We start from the raw sequence: 17208 nt of genomic DNA on the forward strand, positions 1-17208 counted from the left end.
TATGTGTAATTTATGCATCTTTACTTTGTATTTGTTTCTCTTCTCTCCTCTGTGATTTTGTCACACTGACTCTGCTCTCTTTGCATGTGTGCTGTATGTTATCTAGTTTCTCCTCCTGACTTTTCCCCCCAGCCACCAAGCACTGAATGAAACTTAAATCTGCTGGGTTTTAGACACTGTTGACTAATTCTCAGTAACTTGACTGTGAATAGCAGTGGTGTATAAGATGCTGTGCATGTGTTTGATTGACGCTTTGTCTTCCTCTCACCTCACTCTGGTGCCTTAACATGCTCTCGCTGTCTAGCAAATGGAATCTCTTGCAGTAAGTTCTCTTACAAGTTTCTTCACTTCACTGCCTCTTTAAATACACTGCCTAATTTAGCTAGTCTTGTTGTCAAGTGTTTTTATTCCTTTGCATGTGTGTATATATAGTATGTGGTGTGTAGAATGTGATTATTATAGTGCCTGTGTTCTCTGCTACTGCTGAGTCTGACCCTGTTTCTTCTTTAATGTCTTGCAGCAACTGGAGCTTTGTCAGAGGCTCTACAAGCTGCATTTCCAGCTTCTCCTATTGTTCCAGTCCTACTGCTCACTTATTGGTCAAGTTCATGCCATCAGCTCTGTGCCTGAGGTGAGCCAAACCATAGCTCATAAAGACATCATTGACAGTTTATACAGCAGAGTGATCAGGGTGATGGATATTGCAGACAGGGAGCCAGCTTACAGCAACATGGGGTGGGCACTAAAGAGAAACGTTAAGTCAAAATCGGCAAAGAAAAAACTTTTTCTTAAAAAGCAAAAACATAATTAACCCTGTTCATCTATTTGTCAAAATAGAAACAACCAAAAAAGAAAAGCACAAGCTATACATCAGATCCCTGGTCGGATTTTCAAACTACCCTCATACACGATTGTTCAAGAAGCTCTATAACACACATACACATTTGCACACTTTAGATTAACAGTATACAACATACATAATGTATCCACTCAAATGTTAACATGCATATTCCTTATAAACACTAAATGTTTTTAAATGTTGTTGACGTGAAGAAAAACTTTTTCCGCACTGCTGGCTCCAGGAGTGAATCTTAAGTATTGAAGCAAAGGATATAAACATTCCTTCTGTGATGACTTAAAAGCTCACGCTCTCACACACACACACACACACACACACACACACACACACACACACACACACACGCACACACACACTCAACAACCATCTGTTTCCCTCCTACTTCGTAGCTTCTGAACATGTCTCGGGAGCTCACTGATCTGAGGACCAGCCTGCAGGCAGCAGAGGCAGCCGTAGCCAGTGACCTGGAACACAAACACTTGGCCCACACTCACGCACACGCCACCCAGGTGGCAGCCATGGTCGTGCCCAACTTCCCCACCTCGGAGGCTGCTGTGCAGGCCATACTGGAGTGCCTTAAGAACCACGAGTTCACCAAAGCTGTGCGCTACATCCAGGAGTGCAGGTGAGTAACAACTCTGTGAAAACTCTTCCACTAGATGATGACTGCCAGGTGACATCAACACCAAGTAGTTTTTGTTTGTATTTAATATTAGGCTGTTAACTTTTACACTTTAATCACGATGCAATAGAGGTCCATAATAAACGCGTTAATTTGATGTGATGATGAGGCGTTAATCGCCGGCCAACATTCCCGTTTTTAATATGCTGTACCGCGCTGAACTTTAATGCTAAACAGTACCAACAATGTCATGCTATCTTCTCAGTAAGAGGTGCGGAAAAACGCTCAAAAGTTAAATTTTGACGATGGAAAAAACAGCATGGTCAGTTATTAACAGGGGTCCCTTGACCTCTGACCTCCAGATATCTGAGCAAAAATGGGTTTTGTGGGTAGCCATGCCTTATTTATTATCATTAAATAAAAGTTGAATAAAAGTTAATGTCCCAGTATCATCATTACTTGGAGTAGGAGAGCGTCTGAAACATCAGTTAAAGAAAATAGTAAGCACTGTATTGAAACCAGTGCTCTTGAATTGTTGTCAGTAGTAGCAGCGCTTCCTCAGGCAAAGCCATCCCACACATTTAGTAGTGTAAGAAACTATTGGATACAACATCATGTGTTAAAGGGTTAAAAGAAATAGTTGACTCATGTAGCTGCAGCACTAACTGCTGATACTTTAAATAAGTAAAAAAAACAATGAGTGATTCTCAAGGCCTGTACACACTTGCAAATATTTCACATCAAGACTATTCATACTGTACAATGCAAAACTGCAACAGTTGCAACACTTGTCACGACAACCAACAAGTCTGCCATTGTCATAACGTGAAGTGGCGTCTGTTCCGCACAGTTTGATCAGTTGTTGCCCTTATTCAAGGTGGGAAAAAAAACACATGGCTTTTGTGGAGCGCAATATTTGTATTCTGTGTGAAACTAGTCATGACAAAACACACTGCAAAAATGGCCTGTCAAATTTAAGGCCAAACACCCTAGATATAAGCATACTTGCACTTAAAAGAAGCAAATTTGGCTGCCAGTGCATCAAGCAAATTTTGCTTGTTAAGATGTCTTAAAACCAGTAAAACTGTGTGCACTAGATAATCCATTTATACTTAAAACAAGACTGACTAGATTTTTTAATCTAAATATAATATAAATATAAATAAATAATATAAATAATATAAATATAAATATCTAAAGATTATTACACTTGGTTAGATCAGCAGTTTTTGCAGTGCAGCAGTACAAAAGATTATATTGACATGCAATTTGTTACAAGAAAAAAATGCTTGGGTTGAGTTAAATACTCGGATCAAACAAGGATCTGGTTCAGAAAATGTACATTTTACGAGTAAAAGTATCAAAAAAAGAAAAAAAATTACAACATCCGTGCTTGTAATAAAGGAAAATCCTCATTTGGTTAGCTGTGTTTAGTCTCTTACTGATTACACCTGATCTGAAGCTAAATTCTGAGATTGTTCTGTTAGTTTATAAAATGAATCTTGCGGTTATGTTCCACACACTTCTGGCACAACCACATTCAGTCCACTTTAAACTCCGATCATTTTTGTTGCTTAAACAGATACAGATAGCGGTGTACTCGCTCATCCCGATAAAGGCCTTTACCCAACATATATCAGCATGACTCCACCACCTCATTTTGCTCTCGCCTCCTAAAGGCAGCATTCCAAACATAAACACATTGTCATAAGTGCAGCAGCAGCACTCAGTATTTCATTCACACGCACAAATAACGCACTGTTTATATTCACCCATCATACTGACCTTGTGCCCTATCTCGTTTTCAGGCGGCAGTGGCCCAATGGCGTGTTTGGTGGCTGCTCAGAGAGCGAGGTCCAAACACTGCTAAATGTCTACTTTCGCCACCAGACGCTGGGCCAGACGGGCACCATCGCTCTGGTTGGTTCCCGCCAGGACCTCAGTCTGATCTGCTCCAAACTGCTGGAGCTCAATGGGGAAATCCGCGACATGATCCGCCGCGCCCAGGGTTACCGGGTCGTCACAACTTACCTCCCCGACTCCAGCGCCTCCGGGACCAGCCTCTGACAGGAGCTCAGGAGCCCCCCACCCCCTCCCTCCCCACCCTTAACTCCCCCATTGATGCATCCATTGACCCTTCCCAAACCACATCCCTTCCCATCTCAGCCTGCTCTTGCGGAGGAGGCCCAGCACCCACATACCTGGCCCCTGCCGCCTCCTGTGTGTCTGCTGCCCCGGCTGCACGGCTCCAGACAGATACCCGCCTACCGCCCTGCCCAACACCAGAACCAGAACCATATTTAGACCCAAACCTTTTTAAACTCTTCACATCCAGCGTAGACTCTGATACCTCTTCATTAGATTTTCCGAAACCCCCAGACCTGTTCTCATCGCACAGCTCCTCAAACACACAAGGCCAACCAGATTTTACACTGCCGCGCACACAAGAGCCACGGAGGGGGTATCTCGATGAGAACGTTTATTATCCTTTCAGAGGACATTCATCACACAGCTCACCACTGTTACACGAACACAGCAGCAAACACCTCATATCATCTCGTACATCTAACATGCTCCCAACTGTTGCCTCTGAGCCCACCCTGCTCACACATTCTGACAAAAACACATCTCACACTCCCCCTCGCGGTTCACATCTCCCTCATTTTCCCCGCTCTCCATACAAACACTCCACCCCAGCTTCACACCCGAGCCATGATACGGTGTTAACCCACGGCCCCGCCCCATCTTCATCCCTCCTCCCTCCCCGCCTCCCCTCCCTGTCCCACTGGCCCAGGAGAGGCTGCAGCATGGGGTTGTTGTTGCTCCCTCGGCGGAGCTGCAGCGCCCTTATCTCGCTACCTGGGGAAGGTGGGGCACGCCGCCTTGCCTCTACTGAATGTAGGGGGGCTCCTGAATGCTGAACCGTCAGACGTCCAGACCTGAGACGCTAACTTACCGTACCAGAGGACCTAAACGAATCCAAATGCCTGAATTATTACTGAGAAAGATCTTTGCCTCTGAAAAGGAGATGGCATCCCAGAGATACTTGGATATTTTAAACTTGAAACACTGAATCATGTCCCACGCGTGATGGGACGCATCACTGAACCTACTAGATATTACGACTGCTGCCTGCTGATAAAGATGACCTGATGTGATTCTATCCGAGCGCAAACTTCGCTTTACGTGTTGTAAAAATTGATGTGCTCTTAGTTTAAGTCCTGCTTGATGGTCATCATTCAGCACTAAATCTACTCTGCACACGAGGACCTGTGAAGGCTCTTAGCTTGGATTTCATACTTGCTTCCCAGAGGAACTCAAGACCTGATTGAACTTGATTGACTGTTGCTGCCTTCTTCAGTAAAAAAGGACGCAGTTTGCTGGTAGTATCGCCAGAGACAGTGAGGAAACTACCCGTGACGCTACGTAACATCACTGGTAGAGTTTCCGCTATTGCACTAAGTGGAGTTTTGGTATTAGTTTTTAAAAAAGCTGTTTTAGAGAGGAGGATGTTACTGTTTTTGTTACTCTGAGAGAAAAAGGCTGTTACTTTCAATTAGAAGGAAAAGCCAAAAGCTGGATTTTTCTCTCCTGTTGTGTCTACTGTTTTTAGACCTCCTTTGGAGGAAATTGTGCAATGCATGACCCAGTTGAATGCTCTCTACTGTACTAGTGTCCCTTTTGCTCCCGAAAAGTCTGACCTCTTCAGACTGACTGAAAGACTGACAAAGAGCGGATGCAGAATATTCAAGCGTAATTCCTCATGCTGCCCTTGCTCTGTTTATATTCTGTATCAGTGAACCAGCTCGTCTCCTGACTACTGTTGTAAACATTGGTAGACTAATCGCGCCATTATTCGTGCACTCCTCTGTGGCGAGTTGTAGCATCATTAGTGAGTGTACACACAGTATATTTCTCACTGTTCTACACTGTAACACGTTGACCTTATGTGTTCACATGCCAAGAGGACGGTGCATGTACACACTCAAATATTTTGTCTTTGTCTGTATACTGTTATTAGTTATGGCCACACAACCATTTTAGCATATGCTTGTGTGGTTTGTAGTTACCTTACACATAAGGGAAATGCTGACATTCAGCACTCATTGTTGAAAACTGTGCTACTACTGAACACTTTCTGTCGTCGGCCGTTTTTGTGACTCCCTTGTTTCCCCTCTATTTGCTGTACAAACCCCCCCCCCCTTCCCTATTTATATCTGATCAGCTATAAATCAACACTCATTTGACTTAGGTTTTATATTGATGTTTGTTCTCTCAAATCAAACTGCCATGCATGCATCCTCTGTGTACTGTATGGAGTGTTTGAAATATTTATTAACAAAAAATCATATTTTATCTGAAAGATATGTTTGTATGAGGTACAAAAGGGAGCTTTAAGCTCATGCGGGTATGATTTTGTTTTTTCTTTCCTGTGTGTGGGAGAATGTGTGTGTGCATGCATGCCAAACAAGAAATTGCACATTTTTACAGCTTTTTAGATGAAGACTGTAGTTGGTTTTTTTTCCACCTTGTAAATAATTTTACAGCCTTTGTGAAGTTGTTTTTGAGTTGATGCTCTGTACAAGTCGGTGTCAAAGTAAAAGACATATCAAAATTATTTGATCATTTCACTGAGAACCCTTTTTTATATCATTTATTTAAAACACGTTTTTCACATTTTTAGATCGCATATGTATAACACTGAAATTTAGGACAATTTACTTATTATTGACACTACAGTACTTAACATTTATTTTTAAAGACCATTTGGTATTCATTTTATTATGATAATATTCTGAAAGTTGCAGGCAGTCAAGCAGCATGAGTGAAACCAAACTGAGCTATTAGAGCTCTAAAGATTGTGCCAAGTCATAAAGATCAAGGATTTAAGAGAATGAGCGTTAATTGAATCTACAAGAATTTCTCAACATTTGACATGCACTGTTTTATTTCATGTACTTTATTTCTTTTCAGAAAAATAGTTTTCATGTTAAAGTTAAGCTCCAGGATTATTGAAGGGAAACAAAGGCATTCTGTTTGAGAAGTTACTTCAAGTAAACAACCAAAGTAGAGATCAATCTACTCGCTGGATGGAGAATATATAAATCTCTTTAAGTCCGTTACTGGAGGCAACTTCTGTTGGCGACACGTACAGCTATGAGATGTCTGCTGAGGAATTTCAGACCAGAGCGAACGTGCAGGGCAGTTCAGACAATGTATTTGAAGCTGTAGGTGGCGTCACAGGACAGCCTCATGCCCTTGCAGCGACAACACAGGTCCTGGCGGTGAGGCCTCTTCATGTTTATGTGCCTCTGCTTCTTCTCACATACGCAGACAGTCTGAGAGCAGCCCTGAGACAGACAGGAAGAGACGGTTACATGAATGGAAGAAGCAAAAGACAAGCAAGCAGAGGAGGTTTGTGACCCCCCCATTGAAGGATGTTACATTTATAACAAACTGAAAAAACACTTCTCATTCTCACTGAGCAGGACGAGTAAATGTACCTTGCAGAGGATGGATTCCACTCTGTAGGGGTTAAACCCCACCTGACACTTCCGGCAGAGCTGCTTGTAGTACACCTGATATTAAAAAAAAAAAAGAATTCTTACTATGAATGCAGATTTTGTCAAACGTGAGTTAGTGCATGCTAGATCATAGACTGCAGTAAACAAAACACTTACCTTACTGGTTCCAGAGATGCACCACACGTAAGCACTCTCCCACCGGGTGTTACATTTTTTGCAGTGGAAAAAGCCATACCTCTGCTCCAAGAACTTAAAAAACAAATGTTTAAATTTACAGAGAGCTCATGTGCACACTGCGCACCATCATGTTGTGATAAAGGTACACCTGTCTATATGGCATACTGCATAGCATACTGGCTTTTGTTTCTTTTTTTAATCTTGTTTTACTGTCTTTTTTAAAGCACTTATCGCCTTGTTGAAAGGTGCTATAAAAAGAAACTTGACTGACTTGACACCACTAAAGCACAGAATGAACCAAATAATAAGGAGTGGGGATCTCAGGCTTTCTTTGGGGTAGGAGTGAAAAAATGAAAGGGCACCAGTTGCAGCACCAGCACGTACAAAGTTTTCTAGCCTATAGGGGTAGTCTATGTAGTGCTGCATCATATTTTCGTAGTTTTAAGGCCACTGGGAAGGGCACCTTATGAGGTATTTAATGTTTTTGTCACTAAAGGGCACCCTGAAGGCCCTGTGTCATGTTTTCTTAACTTAAAGGCCACCAAGGCCACTTGAGGGCAGTCACCCCCCTGCCCCCCACTGAGTCCACCACTGACATTAAGGGCCTATAGAAGGGTCTTTACCTATCCTGATGCCCTGTATGTCCTTTAGATGGCCCTTGTGGTCAAATTTTCATTAGGCTTCTATGCTGCAAATTTAATTTAATGTCTTTAATCGTGCTATAGAATAACTGTACACAATGCACAGAGCTGAAATAAAGGCTTTATGGGGGTCCTGATAATGTTCCTAATTGAAAGTTTAGTTATCACAGTGGAAATGTGTGAATCCAACGAGAGTTTGCTCTCTTAATAGGTTCGAGAAACCCACCTGAAAGTTGGACCCCTTTGAAGACCTGTGTAAAGCTGTCTTGAAGTCCTTGACTGTGTCCTCAGCACTGTGATCCGTCTCATCTTCGTGGCCAAACTCAGCAGTTTCTCCTTCACTTCCGCCGTCATCGCAGAGTTTCTTCACGAAGATCCTGCGGTCAAACACCGGAGAGTAGATGGACACGGGCCTCAGGAAGCGCAGGTTGCTCACTGGTGGCGTAATGTGCGTTGCTTTCCCATCCGGGTTGAACAGCTCCGGGCTGTGGGGGGACTTTGAGTATGCGGGATGGACGCCCTCTAGGCCGAACAGCGTTTTTGGACCAAGAGAGCACTGCACCACCTTATCCACTCTGGCGTTCACTTGCACGCCGCACTCTTTGGTGTTTGCTTTCTTGAGTGGAGGGAGTAATGTGGGGTTGACCTGGGACAGGATGGCCTTGCAGAGCTCCAGGTAGTTGAGTCCCTGGGGGGTCATGAAGCGACCCTCTCTCTTCCCCCAGCTGATGTCCTCCGGAGCTGGGGGAGCACAGACCGGGTTGTCGCACACATTGTACGGTGGAAACGTGGACAGGAACCCCTCCATCCTGGAGCCATGAAACCAGACCAAGTTGTTCCTGCTGGGATTTAAAGAAGGTCTTGCAGCACTAATTGCTTGATTGAGAACAGGGGCGCTCAAGGTGCAACTGAGCTGCCATATAGAGAAATATTTAGGATCCCTCAGCCACAAAATGCTAAGAAATATTATGCATAGGTTGAATACTGCTATAATGGGACAACGGGTAAAGTGGGACAGTGAAGCCTAGTCATAATTATCTTTACATGTTAGGGTTAGGGTTAAAAAAAACCCAAAAAAAACCAACACAGTCATACACTAGTATATGATAAAAAAAAAAAGTAGGTATATAGTAAAGCCCTTTGTTTATTCTAGTGCACTAGTATATAGGTTCTCCGGCTATGACGTAATTTGGGGGCGTGGCACACCGTACAACAACTGCATGGAGCAATGATGAGTAAACATTACTTGACATTATTTGAGGTGAATAAGGTTATAAAATAAATTGAAAAATATGAATACTTTTCAAATGTTATATATTTTGTTATGGATGTAATTATGAATCAGAATTTAAAAAAAACAAAACTTTTTCACAGAATTTTTTTTAACTTACAATTTTGTCTCTCACTTTTGCACTTTTGATCGTTCTTTCTTTTTTCTTTTGTGTTGTAAGGTAGAGCTCTTAAGCTATTTAGAATGGTATAATTTGAGGGGTGAAGATATTTGGATCATAACTAAAAATGTGCAGAACGTACATTTTCAGAAAGTGTCCCACTGCACCAGTATTCACCCAATATCTAATACTGTGTCCCATACAGAAATAAATCAGGCTTAAACTGACAAACATAGACACATGCTCAGGAATGTTACACAATCAGGAGACAGGTCTGAATTTTGTGGGTCATAAAGAATGTTAATAACAATTATGAAAACAATTATAGGCTAACTGCAGTGTCAAGTAATTGGATTTATTTATTTTTTTGTCATCTATTCACGGTTAAAATCTGTCATTTGATTTTTTCTTTTTTTTTTGGTAGCCTGCAATTATATTAAATTAATTGTTATCCATGCAGCAAAGGTTCACTGCTGAAACTTAAATAAAATTTTAAGTTTTAAAAAGCTTTCAAGGCCACCTTTTAAACCTTTCATTTTTCTGCAGTATAGTGCTTAAGATTTGAGGAGTTCAAATCTGAAACATTATATTGGAGCTCCCTCTATAGCTCATATTGACCAGAGACCCATTATGGAAAGACACAGCAAGCAGCTGAACTTTGAGACATCTTTGCCTTTTAGGTTGACGTTCTGTAAACCAGTATGGCAAGATCTTTGTAATATCTTAAAAGCATGTGGATTTCTCAGGAGCATGAAGGGAAATTGGTAATGAACCAACATAAATGCACCTTCAGTGTAAAAGTGGAACAGATGTTCTTGCATGGAAAAGTGTCAGATGAATGAATTGGTTAGCAGGGCAAGGAAAGGGCAGAATGGAAAGCTCCATAGCAGCATCAGAGAAAAGGCAACATGAATAGAGACATACTGACTTGATAAAATACCCTCTAATAGTCAAGGACACCTTTAGAATATGAATATCACGACTGACAAGCAGCTGAATGGCTCATAAATATATGCTAGTTTACTCAGGAGAAACATGAATGTCACACTAATGAGAACGGTGTGTTTACTGTGACCCTGTTTCAATTATGAGATCTCTCATTGAAACACAGGCTGTTGGTGCGTTCATGTGCAGTCGGAATACTGGGTTTTCAATTTTATAGTGAAAGAAAACCCAACGATGCAGAAAAGACACCAGTCAAAAATAACACTCCTAGACGTGCTTGCTTACATCCTTTTGACAGCATTATTTCCATTTTCAGTGTCTGTTAAAGTTGTAAGATAAAGTCTTCCTGTTGCACATTTTACATGTATGATTAAATCATTAGGAACTGTTTGTTATTTATCACAGGGGAGGGGGTGGTACAAAGCGGGGAAGGAACTTCAGATATTTTTTAAGCACTGGGGAGGGAGTTTTATGCTTCAGATTTGGCTTAGAGGATGGACACTCAGCTTTAAATGTTTGTGTTTTGTCTTATTTTATATACTCTCAGAACCTCAAAACCTGCAAGTGGGTACGAAAGGCATGTTTTCCTTAGACGTTTCTAAAATCACACCATTTATCATGGTCAGAAACTGTAAAAACTGAAATTATTGTTGCTGTTTGTTTTGGTAAAAAGTATTATTATACTGTTTACAACCATTTTCTAATTCACCATAAAAATAAAGTAATTCACACTTGGATTTTTTAAAATACTTTTAGTATACATAAGGTGCCAGAGAGCATAAAACAGCATAAAAATAGAGCTTATTTATCAAAAAAGTGCCAGTGAAGGATTCCTCACACCTCCTGACAGAGAGCCTAGGTAAGCCCCAGAAGAAATGTCCTAAAATCTGAGATGTACTAAAGTCCTACAAACAACCTAAAATATGAGAAATATCCTAAACTCTGAGAGATGGCATAAATGTCCTTAAATCCGGGAAATGTCTTAAAATCTGAGAAACGTCCTAAAATCCTAGAAACATCCTAAAATCCACAAATGTCCTAAAATTATGAGAAATATTCTAAAATCCAAGAAAAGTTGTACAATCAGAGAAATGTCCTTAAATCCTTGAGACATGTATGCGGCTGCTGTGACTGGCCCCTGGCCTCCTGTCATTTAGCAAAAGTGGCCCCTAGTCAAAACAAGTTGATTATCCCTGATTTACGTGAAAGCATGATGTGAGCACCACTTGAAGGCCTACACGGACTCGCTCTATAGGTGGCGCTACACACCCGCTTATGGCTTGCACCCATGGGCACTGAATCTACACATATTGGCGCCATTTTGGAGCTAGGAGGGGGAAGAGAGCTGCAGAGGAGGACACGATTGATCACAATTCACCGTAACAGGTAAGAAAATGCACAAATATGCACGTCTTTTTGATTGATATGTCGGGATATTTTCAGGTGTTGCTGTGAATAATGAGTTATAACCGAGGATGTGTCCGCGGAGCAGCCGGGTTTTCCAGCGCTAATAGGCGGAGCGCAGCCCGCCTTGCTCGCCTGTGTTCTCGGCAGCCGTGTCCGATTCACAGCGCTGGTTGACCTGGTCCTGCGGCGCAAAAATGGTTAGCTAGTGGAATATTAGCCCGTTTGCTAGGCTTAATGCCCCGGCAGCATGAGCAAGCAATGACTCGGCGTGGTTTCATCGCTGAAGGCGGGATATTTCTAATGATATAACGGTGGTTAGCCGGGGTGTTTTGTTCGGTGCAACGTTACTATCTGTCCGCCCTCTGTCACTGAGATTGCTGCTGCTAACGTTAGCTCAGCTAGCCAGTGTTGTCGCTACCTAACGGCTAGCTAACGGCAGCTAACTAGATTAGCCGCGGTCAACATTACGGCAACAAGGCAGCCTGGCTATATCATACTCCCTGACATGCTGTTGTAAGTTTTCGCACTACAACAAAAAGCACCTGTATTCACAGCACGTTCCCCTCTTTATCCGCTAACTTACGCTAAGTCACATAATAGCAGGCTAATAATGGCTGTTGCAATGCTAAAATATTTTTTGACTCTCATTATTATGAGCTAACGTTACTTGCACAAGGCGCATCGCTTCTTTATAATGGCACATACATCGTTTTAAATTGTGTGATTAGTTGTAGATCGGCTGTACAGTTGATCATTTTACCAAACAGGCTATAAAATAAATATCTTTTTACGTGGTTGGCAGCAGCACTCCTGGTCTCGTGCACACATTGTTATCAGTATTAGCAAACAACAAAAAGCTTTGAGTGAAGGAGTGCAGCCACAAAGACCGGAGGAGTTATCTCCAAAATTGGACGCTGCATGCTGTCTGATGCGCTGAGTTAGGACAGTCACCTCCTGGGTGCTGCGGTGCTTTTGTTATGACAGCTATCCGCCTGTGATTGTTGAATTGTGTCACCATCAACACTGCGGATTGGTTAAAGGATTGAAGGTCAATGAAGTCTCTGAAATAGTAATGATAATAATAATAATAATAATAACAATATAACTTTATTTGTATAGCACTTAACTAATCAAAGTTACTAATTGCTTCACAGAGTGCATCAGAATAAACCAAATAAATATACAGCTACAATAAATAAAACAATGTTAAGATTACAGTGTGTACTGGGGCAACCAGTACAACCCTTTTACTTGAGTTAAAGTAAATATACCCCTGGTCAAATATTACTCAACTACAGCTGAAAGTTGCTGAGTCAAATTATTACTTGGGTAAAAGTACTGGAGTTCTCGCTTTTAAAAATACTTCAATATAAACACATTGTTGTATATTGTCACAATACATTTGCAGAACCTAAATAATTTAAAATTACCCACTGATGTCACTGACTTGCTTGTAGACTATACTGCAGAATGAAAAGCTTGTTGAATACACTGCGAAGCCTGTCCATAGAAACGCTAATTGACAAAGGGACCACTAGTGTCATTTTCATGTTATTTATATTTATCTGTAGTTGTTGTTTGTCTTTTTGTTTCAGCTAACATCTAGCTCAAAAAAGTCTTGTCATCGTCCGGCCAATGCCTTGTCTGTCAAACAGTGTGATTTGCTGAAGATGCAGCTTCTTAAAAAAAAAAAAAAGTAAGATAAAGTAATAAATAAACAGCCTGCCTTAACCCCCCAGTCTCACACCTGTAGTTTCATAAATGTTTGAAAGCAACTTGGCTACATAGAAAATCTTACTAACATATATATTTATATTAATATATATATTTATATTAATTTACAATCGAAAATAATTCACACATTGTTTAATTTGGAGGTAACATCCACCCAGTGTTTCTGTCAAAAAGTGAACTTTTGTCACCAGTTCAAACTAGTTGTTGTGGATTTATGGACTTTTTTTTTTTTGGAAAAGAAAAAGAAATCACCCGCTGACTTCAAAGCAAATGTAACAAGTAACGAGAACCCTCGTGGAAAAGTAGTTGAATGAAAAGTACAGTATTTGTCTTTCAAATGTAGTAGAGTCAAAGTAGTAAGTTTCCAAAAAAAATACACAAGTAAAGTGCAAATACTCAAAACTACTTAAGTAACTTGACTTTGATACTTCCCACCACTAAGTGCCATGTAATGAGCATTAGATTTTTAGCAAAATCAGTACTGTTTGAGATAACTCCTAAAAAGCCAAGTTGGAATTTAATGTATTGTGTATCAGCTCGTACAAATGTTTTCTTACTTATTATCTTTCTGAAATGGCTATCCACAATTTTTACACAGACCAGTGTTTAATCAGGAACCACATTTTGACAGTTCTGGTTTGGAGGTTAATTTTGGTTTTTGGTATTTTGTTGTCCCCTTTGTAGATTTATTGCAGGCTGCAAGACCTCCAATGTTATTTTTCCTGACTAAAAGGAAAACTGTAAAATTATGTTTGGTCAATTTCTTGCCCCAAAAAAGCCACAATGATGGTCTTTAGTTTGTTTTCCTCTGGTGGTTGGTTTGTGTTGAATGGAGGGTGGGGACACATGTCTGCTCTGCCCAATAACATGAAAAAATGTGATTCAGTAGTGTTATCTCTTTGTAGATGGCATGTGCATGCGGTTTCTTTGGAGGTTCACTTCAACCTCGTCTCATTCACATAACCTTTGGGCTAATTTCAGTCCCTCCTTCTCTGCTTTGTTGTTCCTGGCCGGCGCTCACTGGTTCAGATCTGGCAGAGACGTGCTCCGTTCAGAAAATGTCTATTTAATTTAATTTGAGGAAAACTCTTTGACAGCAAATCCCTGTTCAGCCTGTTTCCCCTCACTTGATGCTTGTGTGAGTAGCCATGTGGAGGTCGATGAGTTCACCCTTACAACCAGCTGGCGTCCAGTCCTCCCTCTGTTTGCTGACACTCACTCTCCTCCCTGTGATCACCCACAGGGTTAAAACATAGGATGTCTGTGTCGAGATTCAGATTAAGTTAGGAGAGCGGCTTTGGGTCTTCATGTTTCTGCTGGCAGCTGTGTTAAAGGGATACTGTGGCGAGAGAAGAAGCAGCAGACATAGAAAACCCTCAGTGGGGGGGTAAATGTGTTTTACTGTGATAAACCAGTACTGAGTCGACGGTAGCCCATGTTCGAGAGGTTTAGTGTAGAGTAAAGCCTTCCTGTTTGTGATTGTTTACTGCAGCTTCTTATTCAACGGGAAATATTCCCTGGTGGATGGTATCCAGACAGACCCCCCAGTTGAGAAATACTCTCCTCTGATTGGCTGCCAGAGCTCTGTGTGTGTCCGTGTGGTAGACCAAGAGAGAGAGATGGACTCAAATTTGGCAGCAGCTGTGGGGTGGAAAAGAAGGTCAGAATCTAACAATCTGGCAGCCTTTCAGTGTCCAGTGTGTGTGTTTGGCTGTGCGTGCATGTGTGTGTGTGTGTATGTATGTGTGTGGTTATAAAAGCTCAAGTACAGCTGCAGAAAATTGTTTGGTTGTTATTCAAAACTCTGTATTGCGGTCTGGCCTCTAAATCAAACCCAGCGAGCACTTTTGTCAGGCGGCAGACCTACTGACCTAGACTCCTTCATAATAATCAATTCTCCTTCAGTGAAAGCAGCATCGTTTGCAAAAAGTCACAGACAAGACAGTAGTTACAGGATAAAAGTTATCTGTTCATTCGTTTAACGCTTTAGTCGCAGGATACAGAGATTTATTTATTTTTTTCCCCCAAAGGTAGTATAAGCTTGTTTTGCTGACTCCCCTGGGAGAGGTAGTGGAATAAATTACTGGAGCACAGTCGGAAAACATACTTTTTTTGTCCACAAGCCACAAATACCGGTGCATACCACATTTCAGACAGCTCTGGTAGTTCAATTGAAAGCATGTGGTATGGTAGACACAAGCCCCTTTTACACTACCTGTTCACGGCGAGAATATCGTGCCATTGTGCCGCCTCGCCATTCTGTACAAAAGATATGATAGTGTAATGTGGGGCAGTGTAAAGGTTTTATTGATTTCTTTTTTTTTTAAGATTATTTTTTGGCCTCCTCACCTTCATTACGATAGAACAGGTTTAGCTTGAAAGGGGGAGAGAGAGGGGATGACGTGCCCATAAACCCGCAGACGCTGCAGCAAGGACATAGCCTTTGTACATTGGGTTCCTGCTCTACCAAATATGAAGGTTTTGACGGCATGTTAAGTTAGAACAGCAACCGTAAATGTCAACAAATTGGGAAACCATAACGTTTGTGAGCTCCTTATCTTCCGAGCAGAAGAAGAGATAAGCCGCCATATAACAGGGATAGTAATTGCTTGTAATTTCCATGTTATGCTGTTTTTTATTGTTTATAAAGCGCTGCAGATCTGTATGTTATGTCACATTAGAGGCCAACGCTGTTGTGTTAAATGTCTCGTGTCACACGTCTTTGTTTTTTTCTCTGATGCTGGCATAATATCTATAATTGCACGCTGGAGCGGCATGATGATGGTACTGTTGTTTGGTTCTGTTTAAAAATATTAAGGCGACATAAAGAAGGGGATTCATAGCAGCCTTATAGCATGATCTCTGTGCAGAGGGCTGGCGTGACAAAAAGAGGGGACAAAATTAATGCTTCGGCAAGTGCTGTTTTGCACTATAGTTCTGAACTACAGACAGGAATCAAGGAATGTGCTATATATCAGACTCTGTCCAATATCCGTCTTTTCATTCGTCTGCTTTTCTGTCCATCTGTCATTCAGACAGACAGATACCGTTTGCAATTCACTTAGGCCTTTTTGCTTTCTATGAAATTAGACCAATTGCCCCATCTACACCATTATTAGGACAGAAATTGAGCTGGTTAGCAATCTGAAAAAGCCAGATGAAGAGTACGCAAATGTTTGTGTTAAATCTAAAACAACCTTTACGATTCGATAAAGATCGCAAGGATAGAATTTGTTGGGAGCTTGTTTTTACCGGCAAAAACTAATAAATGTATTTTAACACATTCTGTCCACATGCTTCCCAACAACAAGTGTACAATTCCCTGATTGGTAGCAGCACATGCTCAAACAGTTTTTTCGTGTGTGTGTGGGTGATACACCTTCATCAGCTTCACAGAGAAAAACTAAGCCAAGCTCAGTTTTGGGGAGTCGATGCTCAACATTCAGCTAACCAGTTTCCTGTGGGAAATACCCGCAGCACATGTCACATTACAGTTGCTCAACGTTTGACATTTTTACAGTGGGGTTTGTGTTTCTGAATCTGACTCACAAGCAAAATTGATGTACAGCATAATCATTCCCATACATGATAATGCATTTATTGGTCATCCGTCTGATTTAAGATTCTCTCTTTCCAACATGGACACGATGTCTCTAACAAATAGAACACAGTAAGTATTAAGTCGATGAAATGTGAAATTACTCATCATGGTTTCCTAGAGCCAACTCGCTTGTTTAATGTGATCAACAGACATAACCCAGTGATACTGAGTTACTGTCATGCTTTAATTTTTCTTTTAATGGCTGATTATGGAGGATATTTAGTTTTGCCATTTGATAAACCAAACAATTGATTATTTAATTAAGAAAATAATTTGCAGATTAATCACTAATAATGATTGTTCTTC

The 17208-nt window shown here is 41.2% G+C and overlaps 3 protein-coding genes across 8 annotated transcripts in view; 2 read left to right on the plus strand and 1 right to left on the minus strand.

Annotated features, from left to right (window-relative positions):
* Positions 1 to 6099, plus strand: part of fryb (furry homolog b (Drosophila)) — a 64477-nt gene extending 58378 nt beyond the window's left edge. For 5 of the 6 annotated variants that reach the window (XM_088088001.1, XM_088088002.1, XM_088088006.1 and 2 more), the window contains 4 exons: positions 305 to 322; positions 521 to 631; positions 1249 to 1484; positions 3290 to 6099. In XM_088088001.1, the coding sequence (XP_087944127.1) occupies positions 305 to 322; positions 521 to 631; positions 1249 to 1484; positions 3290 to 3548 (624 nt within the window). In that variant the 3' untranslated portion in view covers positions 3549 to 6099. The remainder of the gene's footprint in view (positions 1 to 304; positions 323 to 520; positions 632 to 1248; positions 1485 to 3289) is intronic. The other variant, XM_088088004.1, reaches the window with a different exon arrangement.
* A 302-nt stretch (positions 6100 to 6401) lies between these two features.
* Positions 6402 to 8666, minus strand: zar1l (zygote arrest 1-like). Its single transcript, XM_042499057.2, has 4 exons — positions 8051 to 8666; positions 7163 to 7255; positions 6986 to 7060; positions 6402 to 6832 (listed from the first exon to the last, which is right to left on the minus strand). Exons 1-4 carry the CDS (start codon positions 8630 to 8632, stop codon positions 6689 to 6691), a joined length of 894 nt encoding a protein of 297 aa, XP_042354991.1. The 5' UTR covers positions 8633 to 8666; the 3' UTR covers positions 6402 to 6688.
* Positions 8667 to 11409: 2743 nt separating this feature from the next.
* The window catches only part of pds5b (PDS5 cohesin associated factor B), a 33772-nt gene continuing 27973 nt past the window's right edge, over positions 11410 to 17208 (plus strand). Inside the window, exon 1 of the mRNA XM_042499114.2 lies at positions 11410 to 11546. The gene's annotated coding sequence lies outside the window, so the exon portion shown is untranslated. The remainder of the gene's footprint in view (positions 11547 to 17208) is intronic.

The sequence above is a fragment of the Plectropomus leopardus genome, chromosome 15, assembly GCF_026936395.1.
Source record: "Plectropomus leopardus strain MGB_pleo_1.0 chromosome 15, ASM2693639v1, whole genome shotgun sequence".
Lineage (NCBI taxonomy): Eukaryota > Metazoa > Chordata > Actinopteri > Perciformes > Serranidae > Plectropomus > Plectropomus leopardus.

Coding starts and splice junctions, on each gene's coding strand:
- zar1l (XM_042499057.2), bottom strand. CDS start 8,632: ATGGAGGGGTTCCTGTCCACGTTTCCACCGTACAATGTGTGCGACAAC. Junction 7,256..8,050: donor CAAAGGGGTCCAACTTTCAG/GTGGGTTTCTCG, acceptor TTGTTTTTTAAG/TTCTTGGAGCAGAGGTATGG. Junction 7,061..7,162: donor GCATCTCTGGAACCAGTAAG/GTAAGTGTTTTG, acceptor TTTTAATATCAG/GTGTACTACAAGCAGCTCTG.